This window comes from Medicago sativa, chromosome 3 (assembly GCF_051527215.1).
Source record: "Medicago sativa cultivar Bolivia chromosome 3, Bolivia_mono, whole genome shotgun sequence".
Lineage (NCBI taxonomy): Eukaryota > Viridiplantae > Streptophyta > Magnoliopsida > Fabales > Fabaceae > Medicago > Medicago sativa.
The window spans coordinates 50,134,533-50,151,759 of NC_140751.1; the positions used below are offsets into that span (position 1 = coordinate 50,134,533).

A 17,227-nucleotide genomic window follows, 5' to 3' on the forward strand; every position below is an offset into this window, starting at 1 on the left:
CTGTAAGAACTCCATAATTAAGCGTGCTTGACTTGAAGTAATCTTTAGATGGGTGACCTACCGAAAAGTTTCCATATATCAAATGTTTTTGAATTCTTTAACCATTTAGACTGTATTTACGCAGCTTTGAATAAGTATTTATGCAGCATTGTTAAGTCAATAACTTTGTTATATATGATATGCATTCCTTTAACAATTGAATATAGACTAAAATATGGTTTTAGTCCCTGCAAATATGCCTCGTTTTGGTTTTAATCCCTGTAAAAAAAAAATTGTTTTTGGTCCCTGCAAAATTTTTTGTTTTTGAAAATAGTCCCTTCAGGGACTATTTTAAAAAATAAAAAATTTTGCAGGGACCTTTTTAAAAAACAAAATATTTTGCAGGGACCAAAAACTACAAAATGGGTTCAGTCATCATGTGCCACATATGCAAATCATCACAAAAATGGGGTCAGTGACTATTTTAAAAAACAAAAAATTTTGCAGGGACCAAAAACAATTTTTTTTTACAGGAACTAAAACCAAAACGAGGTATATTTACAGGGACTAAAACCATATTTTAGCCTTGAATATATCATACCTTATCACGTAAGTCTATTTATCAACTTTGTTATGATATATATTCCTTTGCTACTGACCATAACATTATAAATATAATTTTAAATTTGAACTTGAATCACCACATTTTCTTCTTATAGTATCTGTTTATTTGAGTATGTTTTGGCTACCGGTAGCAAATTAAAATAAAATAAAAACACACTTTTATCAAACCTTAATAGTTCATTAATGCATTATTCATATACATGGGTTTTTTTTATAGGAGTCCATAAAAAAGTTATGATTTGAAATACTGATTTTTCTTACATTCTAGTTATACTTATGAACATAAAAAATAATACTTCCTTTTTACTTTTTAAGTTCATTCAATAAATGATGTATATAGTCCATATTATAGACCATATACATCATTTATTGAATGGACTTAATATATGAAAAGTTGTTTATATTTGAGACCAAATAGAGTAGTTTATTTGTCTAGAAATAGTATTTTCTTGTTGTAATTTAAAAGAGTAATGATATTTTGACATCCATTTGATGACAACTTTGTTGACAACCTTATTTTTATCACTTCTTATTGGTCAAAAACAATGGAGAGAGAAAAAAGAAGAGAGAGGATAACAACATCATGTGAGTATGAGAGAGAAAGTTGTCCAAAAGTTGTCAAAAAGTGGTTGTCAAAATATCATTTTTCAATTTAAAAAGTGAAGAAAATGTGTGATTTTGATTTGTGGACCTTCTTCTTGTTTATATGTTTGTGTCTTAGTCAATACACACGTCACCAAGTTATGAAAAAGGGGAGACTTGTGGTGTTGAGAGTCGGTGGGGTTGGGGGTGGGACTTGGGAGTGAGGGTGACGATTACAACCGGTTAAGCATATGGAGTACTATGTATAATTGATTAAATTAAATTTATCACAATAATAAAAAATAAAAAAATACGTCCTAGATATTTATCTTTGATGGAAATGTTATATGATATTGCCCAACCACAATATGACATGTGGATTTCTCATTTTTAAATATTACAAAAATGTCTTGTGAAAAAGAGAGAAGAAAACAAAAAACTTATGTGTTATATTGTATATTGTGGTTGGACAATATCATGTGAAATTCTCATCACAATGTCACACAAGTGGGATGCGGATCCTTTGATACTTTTGACTATGATATAAAATATAAATCATATAACTTTTTCTTTTTTTTTAAGGAAAACCATATATGTTTTAATGTATTATTGTTTATTACACTTATCTTATCTATATAAGTTTAATTTCTTCCGTACTTTTCATAGAGAATGATCGTGTATTGTAAATGAGTTAGACTGGTTATTAATTGAGATTTACTTTTCGAATTTTGCTCTCCACCCAGCACATTTTGCTCGCACCCTGCAGCCTTTCCAAATTTACCCTTGCGCAAGTTAACCAACGCAAGTGTAATATTATGCGTTAGTTAAGCAACGCTGCGTGAATTAAGATGCGCAAGTGTAAAACTATGTGTTAGTTAACAAACGCATAGTCACGTATAGTATAAAACACTACGTGAGTTAACTCACGCAATGTATTAGACTTGTGCGAGTTAACTCACGCACTACTGATATATCAGAACAACATTAAATGTTGTACTGATGTGCACTGAATGCAGTTTGGGTCCAAACCTTAATATGCTCGTAATTGAACCTACTTACGCCAGTTTAACAATATTATGGGATAATACGACACAATCGATCAAAATTACACTAAAACATAGTTTTTTTACAATCACATAATCACACATAACGATCCAAACGGTTCTAATTACACAAATTCGCCGGTAATGACCCGTAATCATTTAAACACACTTAATGACACGTAAACGATCCAAATTACACAAATTTGTCCATAAATTTATAAAATTACATAATCTCACATAAACGGTCAAACATTACACTATTAAACTTAAATAATGATTACACTTCAACGGATCGGACAAAAAGATACAAAGTATTATTCTCAACCATTACCGTAAACATGAAATCAACGTGGCTATCATCTTTGAGAAGTTGTGGATAATACACGGTCTTCCAGAAGTCCTCTTCCTTATCCTCCCCCAAGTCCAGGCCTGACACATTTACTATCACATCACGTGTTCTATGATTTGAACCAATATGGATAAAGAAGTCGTCAAGCTTTGCCTTCAACTCGTCCAACTTGTCGGTGGGGTTTACAGTGAACCAAGCCCTCTTTTTCACATCTACATAACAGACTTCAAGTTTAACCGGATCTTGTGCATCTTCAAACATGTTTCACCTCACAAACTTCACAAAAATATAATGAAAAACAAATATGAGATAAATGAGATAAAATAAATAGTTGAATAATTAGAGACAAAGTAAGTAATGCAAGCAATAATTGGTGTGACATAACCGGCCACCAAAAAAATAATTCATTTCATTTAATATATATAATATTAGTTACATATTGGCCACAAATATACAAATTACATAACCGGCCACCAAAAAATATGTCGGGTGTAATACCACCAAAAAATAGGACGAACACCGACCGACCTATAACTGTCCTAACCTATAATAACCTATCTAAGAGGTCTAGTGACATTCCTAAATTGCCGTCATCTTCCATGTCTTCCGTCCATTCAAATTCTTGTTCTTTTTTTTTTTTTGCGGGGTGGGATTATCATCACAAACAATTAGATTGTGCTCATTTGTTGGTTTCTTTGGCGGCTTAGGCTCCTTAGACATGAGTTCATTGAAAGCGTTTTGTCTATCCAAAAACGCAAAATGTCAATTCTCTGCCTCACCAATCTTGTTATTCATCCACTCCTTACAACTCGGTGGTAACGGACAACCTTCCTTCAAAATCACATGAAGATAGTGGTCGGGAATTAAGCAAAGACACATGATGTTGGAATGTGGATTAAGTGGAGGAGCACTTCGGATTGGGAAATATGTCTCACATACACCACCCGTTTCGGGCAAAGTCAATAGAACAACGGGTCTTTTGTAGCAAGAAGCAATAATGTGACCCATATCCGGAGTGGTCATCCACTTATCTGGAGGCGCAACACCAATTGTACGTTTATGAGGGTATAAACCATTCAAGATTATGTTATAATGCTCCTCCGTGTCATATATCGGCATGTAGTCACTTTTATGATTTCTCAACTCTTGAATAAGTGCTTGACGAACCAATACCTCATCCATCCCTAAGTGCCTAGCTATCACCCGGAATCCACAATGACCATCCCCTTTAACAGTCACAATTTCTTCAACAAAAGGCCTCATGATATTTGGAATTTGTGAAATGTATGGGATATTCCAAAACGGTTTTGAAGTAGAGGATGAAGCTTGTGAGCGGGAGTAAGTGCCAAGGCGTGCATCTTTCCTCTTTGGAAGTGACCTCTTTGGTTGTGAAGGTTGACTATCCGGATTTTGAGAATCAGAAAGAATTGCAAGCCACCAATCATTTGTATCTTTATCAAAGAAACCTTTCAACCTAAACGGACAATTATATTTCCTTGAGCCAATGCCTTCAAGGTTCGGTTTCTTCCTTGTCTTAGGTGGCTTGTATACCCCACTCCTTTCACATTGCATCGTCAAGTACGGCCTTTTTATAACGGATTTATCTATACAAACACCTAATCCGGCCTTTACCCCTTGTCCGCGAACCCAAGTAAGTAACTCTTCTCGCTCTCTCCATCTTGCATTTGTTGTAAAAAATGAGGCGATGTCACGAGCTTCACAAATAACACCGGTAGGTACCGGTTTAGGTTCGTCAATTTTACCAATTCGAGCTTGAATTGGAATTTGGACTTTAAATGGTTTCAAATTAAAGTTTGGTTTGACATCGCCGGAACCTACGCCGGAACCTTCACCGGAACCTTCTTTTTTGGCCGGTTTCGGTTCAACATCATCATCCGCGACTTTGTCAACCATCTCCATATATATCTATTGAATAAAAAAATTTACAAAGGAAGAATAAATAAATTAGTTGCGGAACAAGCTAACCAAGAACAAAAGTGGCGCTAAAAATTCAAAAAACATGACTGCATAGTGGCGTGACTTAAGTCACGCATGGCTTTAACACTTGCGACAGTTAAGTTGTGCAGCAAGTTAACTTGCGTACCTAGCCCTAGTGCCTACAAAACCAGACGAACCAAGCTCAAAAACCAGCAAAATGAGATGAGATTAGATGGTACAATACCTGATATTTGATGCTTGATAAGCGTAGAAACTTGCTTCCTGACGATTTGCAATGATTTGGGATGATGATTTTGACCCAAAAAATCGCACTTTTTGGGTTTTTGAAGGTGGAGGGAAAGAAAATGGTGGTTGGAGTTCGGACTGATGGGTTTTGTTCGAAAACAGGAACATTGCGTGAGTTAACTTGCGCAGCGTGAGTTAACATGCGCAAGGGCAATTTTGGCATGGCTGCAGGGTGCGAGCAAAATGTGCTGGGTGGAGAGTAAAATTCTTACTTTTCCCACCCTATTGCCTTCTCGCGCGCCCTGTGATTTTTGAAGTGGATAAAATAGTCACAAGAAAGGGGGGGTTTGAATTGTGACCCTTTAAAAATTAACCTGCAACTTTAAAAGTGATTCTCAAGTAGTTTACTTGGAATGGTTAAGTTAGTGACAGACTTCAGAACGTTCTGATGTCTGAGTGCAGAAACAGATTAACAAGTTAAATGTGTATGTGTGTGTTTGTGTTTGCAGTAAATAAAGAGTATAAGGAAGAGAGAATAAACACATAGAGATTTATAGTAGTTCACCCAATGTGGGCTAGTCTACTCCTCACAGTCTTGTGAGATTTTTCCACTATGATGCTTGAGATAACCTCTCAAATCCTGCACCTTACAATCTGTGTTCACCTGAACACTTACAGCTCTGTATTCTCTAAGCCTCAGCAGGCTTGCACCTTGTTGCTAAGTTACCCACTTAGACTTTTACAACCTTTGCTCAAACTAACACTTTAGTACCCCTAAAGCTAGATGAGACTTTCTTTTCTTCTTGCTAAGTTACCCATTTAGATTTTTACACCTTTTGCCCAAACTAACACTTTAGTACCCCTAAAGCTAGATGAGACTTTACAAGATGTTTGGAGGTTGAATGTTTGAGGAACAAACAGAGGAGGGAGAAGAAGAAGTTATCTTTAAAATAGATAACAAAGAGAATTGATTTACACTACAAAGAAGGTATAAAGACCCTTCAGTGATGATCAATTCAGAGAAGAAAGGAAGGAGAACTTATCTTTAACAAGATAAGAAAGAATTGGTTTACACTACAAAGAAGGTAGAAAGAGCCTTCAGTGATGACCAATTCGAATGCTAAAGCTTCAAACATATTTAAGATGTTTTCTTGTATGCTTTGCATTGGTGCAAGTAATGCTGAGCCTTTGATCTGTATTTATAGAGTCTTTGGGCTCAAATAGCCGTTGTAGGGTGTCCAATGGTGTTATGCCACGTGTCCTGGGCCCCACAAGCTTTTACTTGAAAATCTGGGTGAACATTCTGACCATCAGAATGTTGTTGCGTTCCCAGGATGAACATCAGAATGTTGATGTGTTCTTCATCAGAATGTTGGAAATTCATGATGTTCTTCATCTGGGTTCATCATGGATGAATGTTGGATGTATTTCTGGGCTTGCCCAGCACGTGATGTGAGATTTGTTTAAGTTTTATCCTCCAAAAAGTAGATTCTCCATATGCATCAAAAGTTGCTGGAAAAGTAGGATAAAGCTTGATTCAAATCTGTCTTGGATATTGTGCAGGAAAGAGAGGATAGTGGGTCTGCAGCTTCAGGCCCATGCTTCCAGGAAATCTGCTTGATTCAGTTCAGAGAATATGTTATCTCTGATGCAAGATCTCCTTTTGCTACCTTTTTCTTCTTTCCACCAACTACACTGTTCATGGCTGGAAGCATGTGCAGAAGTGAACATTCTGACCATCAGAATGTTTCATTTGCTCTAACTTTAGGATGATTTGTAAGACTACTTTTGATGTAATCAATCCTAATAGTAGAGACACGACTGAAGTGCAGTGAATGCAACATCTAGGATAATATTCTCATTGGAATAATCCTAGTACTTTAATGTTCATAGTCTTGGATGAACATTAAAGATCCTTTTGACATAAATCTTTGTTCATGCCTTTATTTGTTGATACATCCATGCAATTGTACTTTTCTGGACCTTTTATTCATGTCAAGTGTACTTGCATGTTCTTCACGTTCTTGATGAATCTGGGTTTGCTTATGAACACCCTCCTGCCTTTCCATCAGAACGTTCAACTTTCTGATCAACTCACTGATCAACATTCTGAACTAACTTTCTGAACTTCAGATTTAGTTCATGAATTCAAATGTCCTTTGATTTCTTGTGTCTTGGTATGATTTAAACTTTGTTTGTGTCTTGGTTAATCACTCAAGAATGCACAAATACCAAGAACTATCAAAGTCCATTAATCCTTTAATCACCATAGATGCCTTTAATGATTTCTTGATCCAAAGTCAAAATCATTGTCTGCATAAGATATGTTCATGTCACATTTGTTCTTGCATGTTCTTGGTGTGGACATTGATTTATGGGTTTGCTCTAATGAACCTTCTGAGCAACCTTCTGAACAACCTTCTGAGCTCCTTCTGGGTTCATATATATGAACTTCAGAATGTTTCTTCTGGGCTCCTTCCTTTTTGACGGTTGTACTTTGTGCTGAACATTCTGATGTCCTTCAACACTTTGAACCTTATGAAGGTTGTTTATTTATTTCCTTCAAAAACTACTTGAAGCATATAAATGAAAGATCATTTTTTTGACAAACAAGATGATTCTTTCTTTGAAGTCCAAAAGAATATTTCTTTGCATCTAGTTCATTATTGCATGTAACTGATGACTTTAAATAATCTTGTTTATCCATGAAATAATCCTTTATTATTTCTGGATATATTCAGGGTTAATGTTCATGATTAACTCCATTCACATGAACATTCTGATCTCTGTTCATATGAACATTCCGATCTCTGTTCATATGAACATTCTGAACTCTGAACTTCTTATCTTCAGAAGCTTTGGAAGTGTGATACTTTGAGGAGGTTCTGAGAATCTTCCTAACTTGTATGCATATTTCCTTTTATCTTCTTTACCCATGGTGGATCTTCAAATCATATAACATAAAACTCAATGTGAGTTTTGTCACATAACTTCAAGCACATTCTTGTGCAACTTGTGATGTAAGTTTTTCCAGCATGATTCAAGTTCTTCCATCATGATTCTTGAGCTATGAATCTTCATGGAGATATGATCTTGTTGTTTCAACTGATGATATAGTCATTCTTTCAATATTGAGTAGATATGATGCACTTATCAATGTGGGTGGCTTCTAGCTTATCCACTTATGTGATTCCTGTTCTTTTAACAAAAACTCAAGTGCAAACATCAGTAGATCACCATTCATAAAACTTATCATTTATTCCACGAGATTTGTTATCATTAAAATATTCATCAAAAAGATTTTTGCTTCAACAATCTCCCCCTTTTTGATGATGACAAACCTTTTGAATAAATATTAAGTTTTATGATGGATATAATAATAAATGTAAGAATGTTCATGGATATGCAATTAAACTCCCCCTCAACACATACAAGAGTTTAATTCTTATCAAACTAATTAAACTCCCCCTCGACATATGGAAAAGGTTAATTCATAACATTCTTCATTAATTAAATCCATTTTAGATTTTTCTCTCCCATAATACTTATGTCTCCCCATCCTAGGTTTTTCTCCCATCATATATATCTCTCCCCCTTTTGTCATCTATCAAAAAGTACCTAGGGGTGATATGAAGGAAAAGTGACATAATTTTGGAAGGTAAGAATCACAAGACTTTGCATGAATTCACAAGTGCATTCATATATTAAACTCATGGTTTAATTAAAACACAATGCAGGGATCATGATCAATCATTATTTCAATCAGTTGTGTAAACAAGACATGAAAAATGATAACATATGCAACCATTTCAACATATTCAAAATATGAGAAATTTTTCTCAAGATTTAAGAAAATGTTTTTGTCCTTGGTTTCAATGTTTTCGAAAAGATTGATATTTTCAAGGATAGAAAACTTCCCCTAAGTTTTAGAGATGAATATCCTATTACATTTCAAATCTTTTGATTTTCTAAGAAAATAATTATTTTCTTTTACTTATTGTCATAACAGATAAGTTTGAGAAATTTTTCTCAAGATTTAAGAAAATGTTTTTGTCCTTGGTTTCAATGTTTTCGAAAAGATTGATATTTTCAAGGATAGAAAACTTCCCCTAAGTTTTAGAGATGAATATCCTATTACATTTCAAATCTTTTGATTTTCTAAGAAAATAATTATTTTCTTTTACTTATTGTCATAACAGATAAGTTTTTCATTTTGACAAAGTCATGCTCATAATTTAGAAGATGATTATCTAATCTAAATGCTTCAAAGTATCATTTGATGCAAGATAGTTTCTTTAAAAGAAATCAATTACAAGCAACAATTTTTTGACACAATTTGTGGAAAACACACATGTTTACAATCAAGTATATGCAGCAAATTTATGCGCAAAGACATTGATATGCCATTGATGTTTACAACTCTATCTTTGTCTTCAATTTTGCAATCAAAGTAAGATAATTATTCAACAATGCTTAAAACAAATTTTTATGCTCAAAGCAAGGCCAATACATGTTTAAAAACAAATTATGCAAACCTTAGAGCAATTTTTGAAGATTATAACAAGATCACACACAACATCAAAATGAAGATCAAGTATATAAAAAATCTTCTAATGATAAATTCAATCATAAGATTCATTTGAAATCATGTTTGAATAATGGTATTTTCATAAACCATATCAAAATCAAGTGAATATCTTCACGTTTCAGATTATTCTGAAGTTTGACAAATTAAGACATTTCTTTTTGTTTCAAATCAATGAACAATCATGATTCAACATTTATGATCAAACATAAATCTTCCTATCAATTATTTAACAACAATGATGATTTAGTTTGCAACTCATGTCAATAACTCAGATAGAAATGCATCAGAATCATTTATTTCAAATGTGAAAAGATAAGTATTCACAAAATGATGTAACACATTTAACATTTAACATGATAATTAATAAGGAATTTGGGGCAAACAATGAGAGAATATTATGCATGAATTTATACATAATAGAAGCAACCCCTTGTTCAATTATAAGAACACTAATTCATTTTAAATGCACCCTTAATATAGCTTGTTAAAGCAGAAGACATCATGCAATGATTTTATTCATCCATTATGACTTGTGCAATTGCAAATGAATATCATACCATCATGAAAGAAGTATGAACAAAGAGTGAAGAGAAATTATTGCCTTTTAAGGTTAAACATTTGATATATGCACATATTAGATATGACAGAATTTGATGCATTTAATTATCATATTTATTATAGTGCAAATAAATGTGTACCTTATAGGATGATATCCCTCACTTTGAGATTCAATGAAGAGAACATGTTTCTCTTTCTTTGAAATACTTTCTCATCTGGATGGAAAAGTCCAAGCATCAATAAGCATAACCTTTTGAAGCAGCTTAATCATCAATAGCTTTCTCTTCTTCTTGGTCTTTGCATCTTTCTGATCTGAGTGTCTTTTAACATATCCAGATGTTTCTGGATCTGGAGACATATGATCAACAGATGGAATGCTTTGTTCATGAAGAATGTTTTCATGAACATTTTGAACTTGAGTTGAAGGAATTGTTCCATCATTTTCCATCTGAGAGTCCTCAAAGACATTTGCATTGAAGTCTGAGCTGAATTCCTCCATATTCAGATCAAAACCAGCTTGGTTTCCAGCTAGCTCATCCTCATCAGATTCCTTTGTGGTAGTGTTTTTACTAAGCATGTGTGTGGCCAGAGCTTTAGCAACATCATGCATATCTGGATTTTTTTAATGACACAGGAACATTTCCTATATCAGATTCTAGAACAATTTCTTGTTCCTCAAACTGGAGTTCACCCATGATGTTTGTAACATCAACTTCAGATTTTGAAATTGTTTCAGCAGTAGAGATTTAAAGAATCTTTCTCCACTAAAAGCTTTCTTCTTTGTTAGCTTTCTGAGGTATTTCTCCAGAAGCTTCTTCAACTTCATCAACCTTCTGAAGTTGTTATGCAGGAACTTCATCAACTTTCCCATCTTCAGCAGCTGTGTCAACTTTCTGAAGTGATGTTTCAGTAGTTACATCAGCTTCCTGTACCTCGTTAGCAGCAATGAGAATTCTATCATCTTTCTAAGGTGAACCATCAGCTAGCTGGCTCTCTTTCTCAGCACCACCATCATCTTTTCGAAGTTCTTCAACATTCTGACCTTCATCAGCTTTTTGAACAACTTTGTTAGCAATGTCAGAAACTTTTTGGATGGTTTCTCCAGGGATGTCTTAATCCATTGTTGGAGGATCCTCATTGTTGTCAAATTCTTTATGTCAAAGATTTGACAATCCTTCTCATACACTTCACTTTTTCAGAGGCATCTTAAAATGCTTGAATATGAGTGTGAAGACCAATTCATATAGAATATGAGAAGTCTTCTTGTTCTTCAATCATATGTTGCAAAAACATGTAGTTGAGATTGAAAGACAATACGTTGAGAACATGGTATATGATCAACATTAATGACATACTCAAACACTTTCACTTATTGTAGCAAGTGAATGCAGAGATTGTTTAGACAAGTCTTTTGATCAGACCATCTTCTTCAATCTTGAGCTTGCAAAGATAATTCTCTTATTTACATCATATGAGTGCAGTTCTTATGACCAGTAAGGTTCTTGATGTTTGATCCAACATTCTCTAACCTTCCAAAGTTATTGAATGTTCTTTGAGTAATAGCTATTGCTGACCAATTTTCTCAAAGTATAAGATTTCTACCTTGCTTGAAAACAGAGGGATGAACTTTGAAGCTTTAAATTTTTTGATTGAGTAGCTTCAGCATCAGGACCATTTTCCTGAACATTCTGATCTGCAGATTCACGAGCATTCTGATCTTCAATTTCAGATGTTTCTTTAACATTCTGAATTGCAATCACTTTGAACATTCTGATCTTCAGTTTCAGATGTTTCTTGAACAATCTGAACTGTTTCCTGAGCATCTTGAAACACATCAGTATTGAAGCCTGAGTTTAGATCATTTATGTTGAGATCAAAACCAGTTGAAAATTCTATTTGGTCATCTTCTTATGATTGAGCATTTTCTTCCCTCATCATCTTAGAAGCTAAGATTTTTGCAACTTTCTGAGTATCTTCATCAACTTCTTGAGCAACTTGCTCAGTATTTTCTTCAACTCTCTGATCTTGGTCAAGAGGGTTTTCTTCAACATTCTGAGGTGTGCCAACCGTCTGATGTTCTTTTTCAGCAACATTCTCAACTTCTTTTTGAAGAGATGCATCACCAGCTGAGTCAATCTTCTGACCGTCTTCTTCAATGATTGCAGCAACCATATGAACTTCTTGAGGTATCTCATCATCTTCCATTTGAGTGACAACCTCATCTTGCACAATTTCTTCTTCAACAACTTCATCTTCTTTCTGAAGCTGTTCTTCATTCTTACCAGCGACATTCTGAACTGCTTTTCTTGCAAGCTCAACAACTTGTTTAAACAACACTAGGGCTGGAGAAGAATGAGCTTCATCATCTTCCATACTTTCAGGAGATCCATCTCCTTCTTACTTCTGTATGCTGGATAGGTTTCTAACCTTCTCAACTCTTCTTTTCTTCGTAGTTTTCTGAACTTTCTGATCTGCATATCTTTTCACAGATCCAGATGTTCCTGAAGTTGGATGAGTTGGCATGTTTGAAGTGGTGATGTGATGTTGTCCTAAGGTTTTGGTTGTGAAACTCATGAAGGTGTATTTACTTTCTTCACCTTCTAGGGATACTTGTGCAACCTTAAAGATGGGAGTCATATGGATCCCATATGGCAACTCAACAACTTTTTGTTTGACAACCAAACAAGAATCAATCATGTATTGAAGGATTATGAAGCAGAGGTTGAGTTTTGTTTTGGTCATGAGATGATACATAAATCAGTATCAGCATCATAGGTTCCACATCTAGGGAGTAAAGTGTGCCTAATCATGTTATGGAAGATTTTAGGGACATCTTTAAGATTTGTGAGTCATGATCAGGTTTGGTGTATTCTAGGATAGGATGTGGTTCATGTTTAGATGATGACAAATGATAGCTTCTTAGAGGTGTGCAAGTAAATGAGGTTTTGGTTCTTTTACTTGAACTCATTTTAAATTGTTCCATTATTCTAGAACAACTCAGCATCAACTTGAGAAGTTTCAGAATCTTCATCATTTTGATCTCCACATATTTCTTGGACATAATTTGTCCATGAATCAAGCTTTTCCTAGAAATTTAGAAGACATTCCTGCATCACAAATTGGTAAAGCTTTTGGTACCCGTATTACTTTGGGTCCTTGGAGGTTAGTGTTTCTCTTCTTGAGAGATTTTTTCTTATGACCACATTCTAATTTAGGATGATCAGATTTGTTGAAACAAGAAAACTATATTTTACCAATCTCAACCTTTTTAGATCATTCTAATTTAAGATAAAATGTCTTTTTGAAATGAGGATTTTTCAAAAAAAAAACATGCAAGTTCATAATGTTGAATTCTTTTTCAAAATGAACATTTTTCATTTACCTTCTCACTTTTGTTTGTGATAGGTTATGAATCCTAAACCAACTTTTTTGAAAGGTCTTAACAAATTTTAGAAAGTTTATTATGTCCTTTTTCAAACTTTTACTTCCCTTTTTAAAGTAACATTTTGTTTCAAAAATTCAGATTTTTCTAAATCTTAAAACTTTTTGCTCATTGAGGATCTTATGTTTCTCAAATATATTAAAAAGAGAATTCTGCAATCTTTGAATGGTTTTTAAAATATATCTCATTCAAGATTAGTGGTTTCACATTTTCTTTCTTTATACAAGAAAAATTATTTTTAAAAAGTTCCTACTTTAAAATAATAAAAAGCATGAGTCATATGAGATATTATTAAACACTTTATATAAAAGATAAGGATTAGAATTTCTTACCTCTTAACTTCTTGTGTTTCTTTACTCATGTGTTGATTTCTTCTTTTTCTTCAAAATCATCTCTGGTTGCCATCTTTGCATCTTCTTCTTCATAGAGCATTTAGTTTTGAAGTATCCCACAATGTTGCATATGTGATATGCACTTTGATTTGCAGGCTTTGACATCACTTCTTTCTGGATCTTTTCCTCATACACCGTTAAGTGCTCAAACCATACAGGCAGGCTCTGATGCCAATTGAAGTGGATAAAATAGTCACAAGAAAGGGGGGGGGGGGTTTGAATTGTGACCCTTTAAAAATTAACCTGCAACTTTAAAAGTGATTCTCAAGTAGTTTACTTGGAATGGTTAAGTTCGTGACAGACTTCAGAACGTTCTGATGTCTGAGTGCAGAAACAGATTAACAAGTTAAATGTGTATGTGTGTGTTTGTGTTTGCAGTAAATAAATAGTATAAGGAAGAGAGAATAAACACACAGAGATTTATAGTAGTTCACCCAATGTGGGCTAGTCTACTCCTCACAGTTTTGTGAGATTTTTCCACTATGATGCTTGAGATAACCTCTCAAATCCTGCACCTTACAATCTGTGTTCACCTGAACACTTACAGCTCTGTATTCTCTAAGCCTCAGCAGGCTTGCACCTTGTTGCTAAGTTACCCACTTAGACTTTTACAACCTTTGCTCAAACTAACACCTTAGTACCCCTAAAGCTAGATGAGACTTTCTTTTCTTCTTGCTAAGTTACCCATTTAGACTTTTACACCTTTTGCCCAAACTAACACTTTAGTACCCCTAAAGCTAGATGAGACTTTACAAGATGTTTGGAGGTTGAATGTTTGAGGAACAAACAGAGGAGGGAGAAGAAGAAGTTATCTTTAAAAGAGATAACAAAGAGAATTGATTTACACTACAAAGAAGGTATAAAGACCCTTCAGTGATGATCAATTCAGAGAAGAAAGGAGGGAGAACTTATCTTTAACAAGATAAGAAAGAATTGGTTTACACTACAAAGAAGGTAGAAAGAGCCTTCAGTGATGACCAATTCGAATGCTAAAGCTTCAAACATATTTAAGATGTTTTCTTGTATGCTTTGCATTGGTGCAAGTAATGTTGAGCCTTTGATCTGTATTTATAGAGTCTTTGGGCTCAAATAGCCGTTGTAGGGTGTCCAATGGTGTTATGCCACGTGTCCTGGGCCCCACAAGCTTTTACTTGAAAATCTGGGTGAACATTCTGACCATCAGAATGTTGTTCCGTTCCCAGGATGAACATCAGAATGTTGCTGTGTTCTTCATCAGAATGTTGGAAATTCATGATGTTCTTCATCTGGGTTCATCATGGATGAATGTTGGATGAATTTCTGGGCTTGCCCAGCACGTGATGTGAGATTTGTTTAAGTTTTATCCTCCAAAAAGTAGCTTCTCCATATGCATCAAAAGTTGCTGGAAAAGTAGGATAAAGCTTGATTCAAATCTGCCTTGGATATTGTGCAGGAAAGAGAGGATAGTGGGTCTGCAGCTTCAGGCCCATGCTTCCAGGAAATCTGCTTGATTCAGTTCAGAGAATATGTTATCTCTGATGCAAGATCTCCTTTTGCTACCTTTTTCTTCTTTCCACCAACTACACTGTTCATGGCTAGATGCATGTGCAGAAGTGAACATTCTGACCATCAGAATGTTTCATTTGCTCTAACTTTAGGATGATTTGTAAGACTACTTTTGATGTAATCAATCCTAATAGTAGAGACACGACTGAAGTGCAGTGAATGCAACATCTAGGATAATATTCTCATTGGAATAATCCTAGTACTTTAATGTTCATAGTCTTGGATGAACATTAAAGATCCTTTTGACATAAATCTTTGTTCATGCCTTTATTTGTTGATACATCCATGCAATTGTACTTTTCTGGACCTTTTATTCATGTCAAGTGTACTTGCATGTTCTTCACGTTCTTGATGAATTTGGGTTTGCTTATGAACACCCTTCTGGCTTTCCATCAGAACGTTCAACTTTCTGATCAACTCACTGATCAACATTCTGAACTAACTTTCTGAACTTCAGATTTAGTTCATGAATTCAAATGTCCTTTGATTTCTTGTGTCTTGGTATGATTTAAACTTTATTTGTGTCTTGGTTAATAACTCAAGAATGCACAAATACCAAGAACTATCAAAGTCCATTAATCTTTTAATCACCATAGATGCCTTTAATGATTTCTTGATCCAAAGTCAAAATCATTGTCTGCATAAGATATGTTCATGTCACATCTGTTCTTGCATGTTCTTGGTGTGGACATTGATTTATGGGTTTGCTCTAATGAACCTTCTGAGCAACCTTCTGAACAACCTTCTGAGCTCCTTCTGGGTTCATATATATGAACTTCAGAATGTTTCTTCTGGGCTCCTTCCTTTTTGACGGTTGTACTTTGTGCTGAACATTCTGATGTCCTTCAACACGTTGAACCTTATGAAGGTTGTTTATTTATTTCCTTCAAAAACTACTTGAAGCATATAAATGAAAGATCATTTTTTTGACAAACAAGATGATTCTTTCTTTGAAGTCCAAAAGAATATTTCTTTGCATCTAGTTCATTATTGCATGTAACTGATGACTTTAAATAATCTTGTTTATCCATGAAATAATCCTTTATTATTTCTGGATATATTCAGGGTTAATGTTCATGATTAACTCCATTCACATGAACATTCTGATCTCTGTTCATATGAATATTCCGATCTCTGTTCATATGAACATTCTGAACTCTGAACTTCTTATCTTCAGAAGCTTTGGAAGTGTGATACTTTGAGGAGGTTCTGAGAATCTTCCTAACTTGTATGCATATTTCCTTTTATCTTCTTTACCCATGGTGGATCTTCAAATCATATAACATAAAACTCAATGTGAGTTTTGTCACATAACTTCAAGCACATTCTTGTGCAACTTGTGATGTAAGTTCTTCCAGCATGATTCAAGTTCTTCCATCATGATTCTTGAGCTATGAATCTTCATGGAGATATGATCTTGTTGTTTCAACTGATGATATACTCATTCTTTCAATATTGAGTAGATATGATGCACTTATCAATGTGGGTGGCTTCTAGCTTATCCACTTATGTGATTCCTGTTCTTTTAACAAAAACTCAAGTGCAAACATCAGTAGATCACCATTCATAAAACTTATCATTTATTCCATGAGGTTTGTTATCATTAAAATATTCATCAAAAAGATTTTTGCTTCAACAATTTTGACCAAAATACCCTTTATCCGGACTTTATAATCCAGACAATATTCAGATCATATAATCCGTAAGGATTAGGAAATCACCCTGCTTCATGGGACTTGCGAAACTTGGGTTTGGTCAGGGTGAAATACAATCTGGAAAACAAAATCCGGACACAATGGTTATATTCCGGAGTAGAAAATCCGCACATCCTGTATTTAAACCGAGCGGGAAAAATAGTCGTTTTTTTTCGGAATACGTAATCCGGACAGCTAGGTTATATATAGTTCTCCATAACCTAGCTGAAGCAGACCACCTTTATCA

At 34.4% G+C, this 17,227-nt stretch overlaps 1 protein-coding gene across 1 annotated transcript; it reads right to left on the reverse strand.

Moving 5' to 3' along the window:
* Nucleotides 1-2,505: 2,505 nt before the first annotated feature.
* On the reverse strand, nt 2,506-2,838 carry LOC146938011 (uncharacterized). The gene has a single exon (XM_085749565.1). It carries the CDS (start codon nt 2,836-2,838, stop codon nt 2,506-2,508), a length of 333 nt encoding a protein of 110 aa, XP_085605691.1.
* Nucleotides 2,839-17,227: the final 14,389 nt, after the last annotated feature.

Bases quoted from the DNA above. Each gene is read 5' to 3' on its own strand.
- LOC146938011 (XM_085749565.1), bottom strand. From the start codon at position 2,838: ATGTTTGAAGATGCACAAGATCCGGTTAAACTTGAAGTCTGTTATGTA.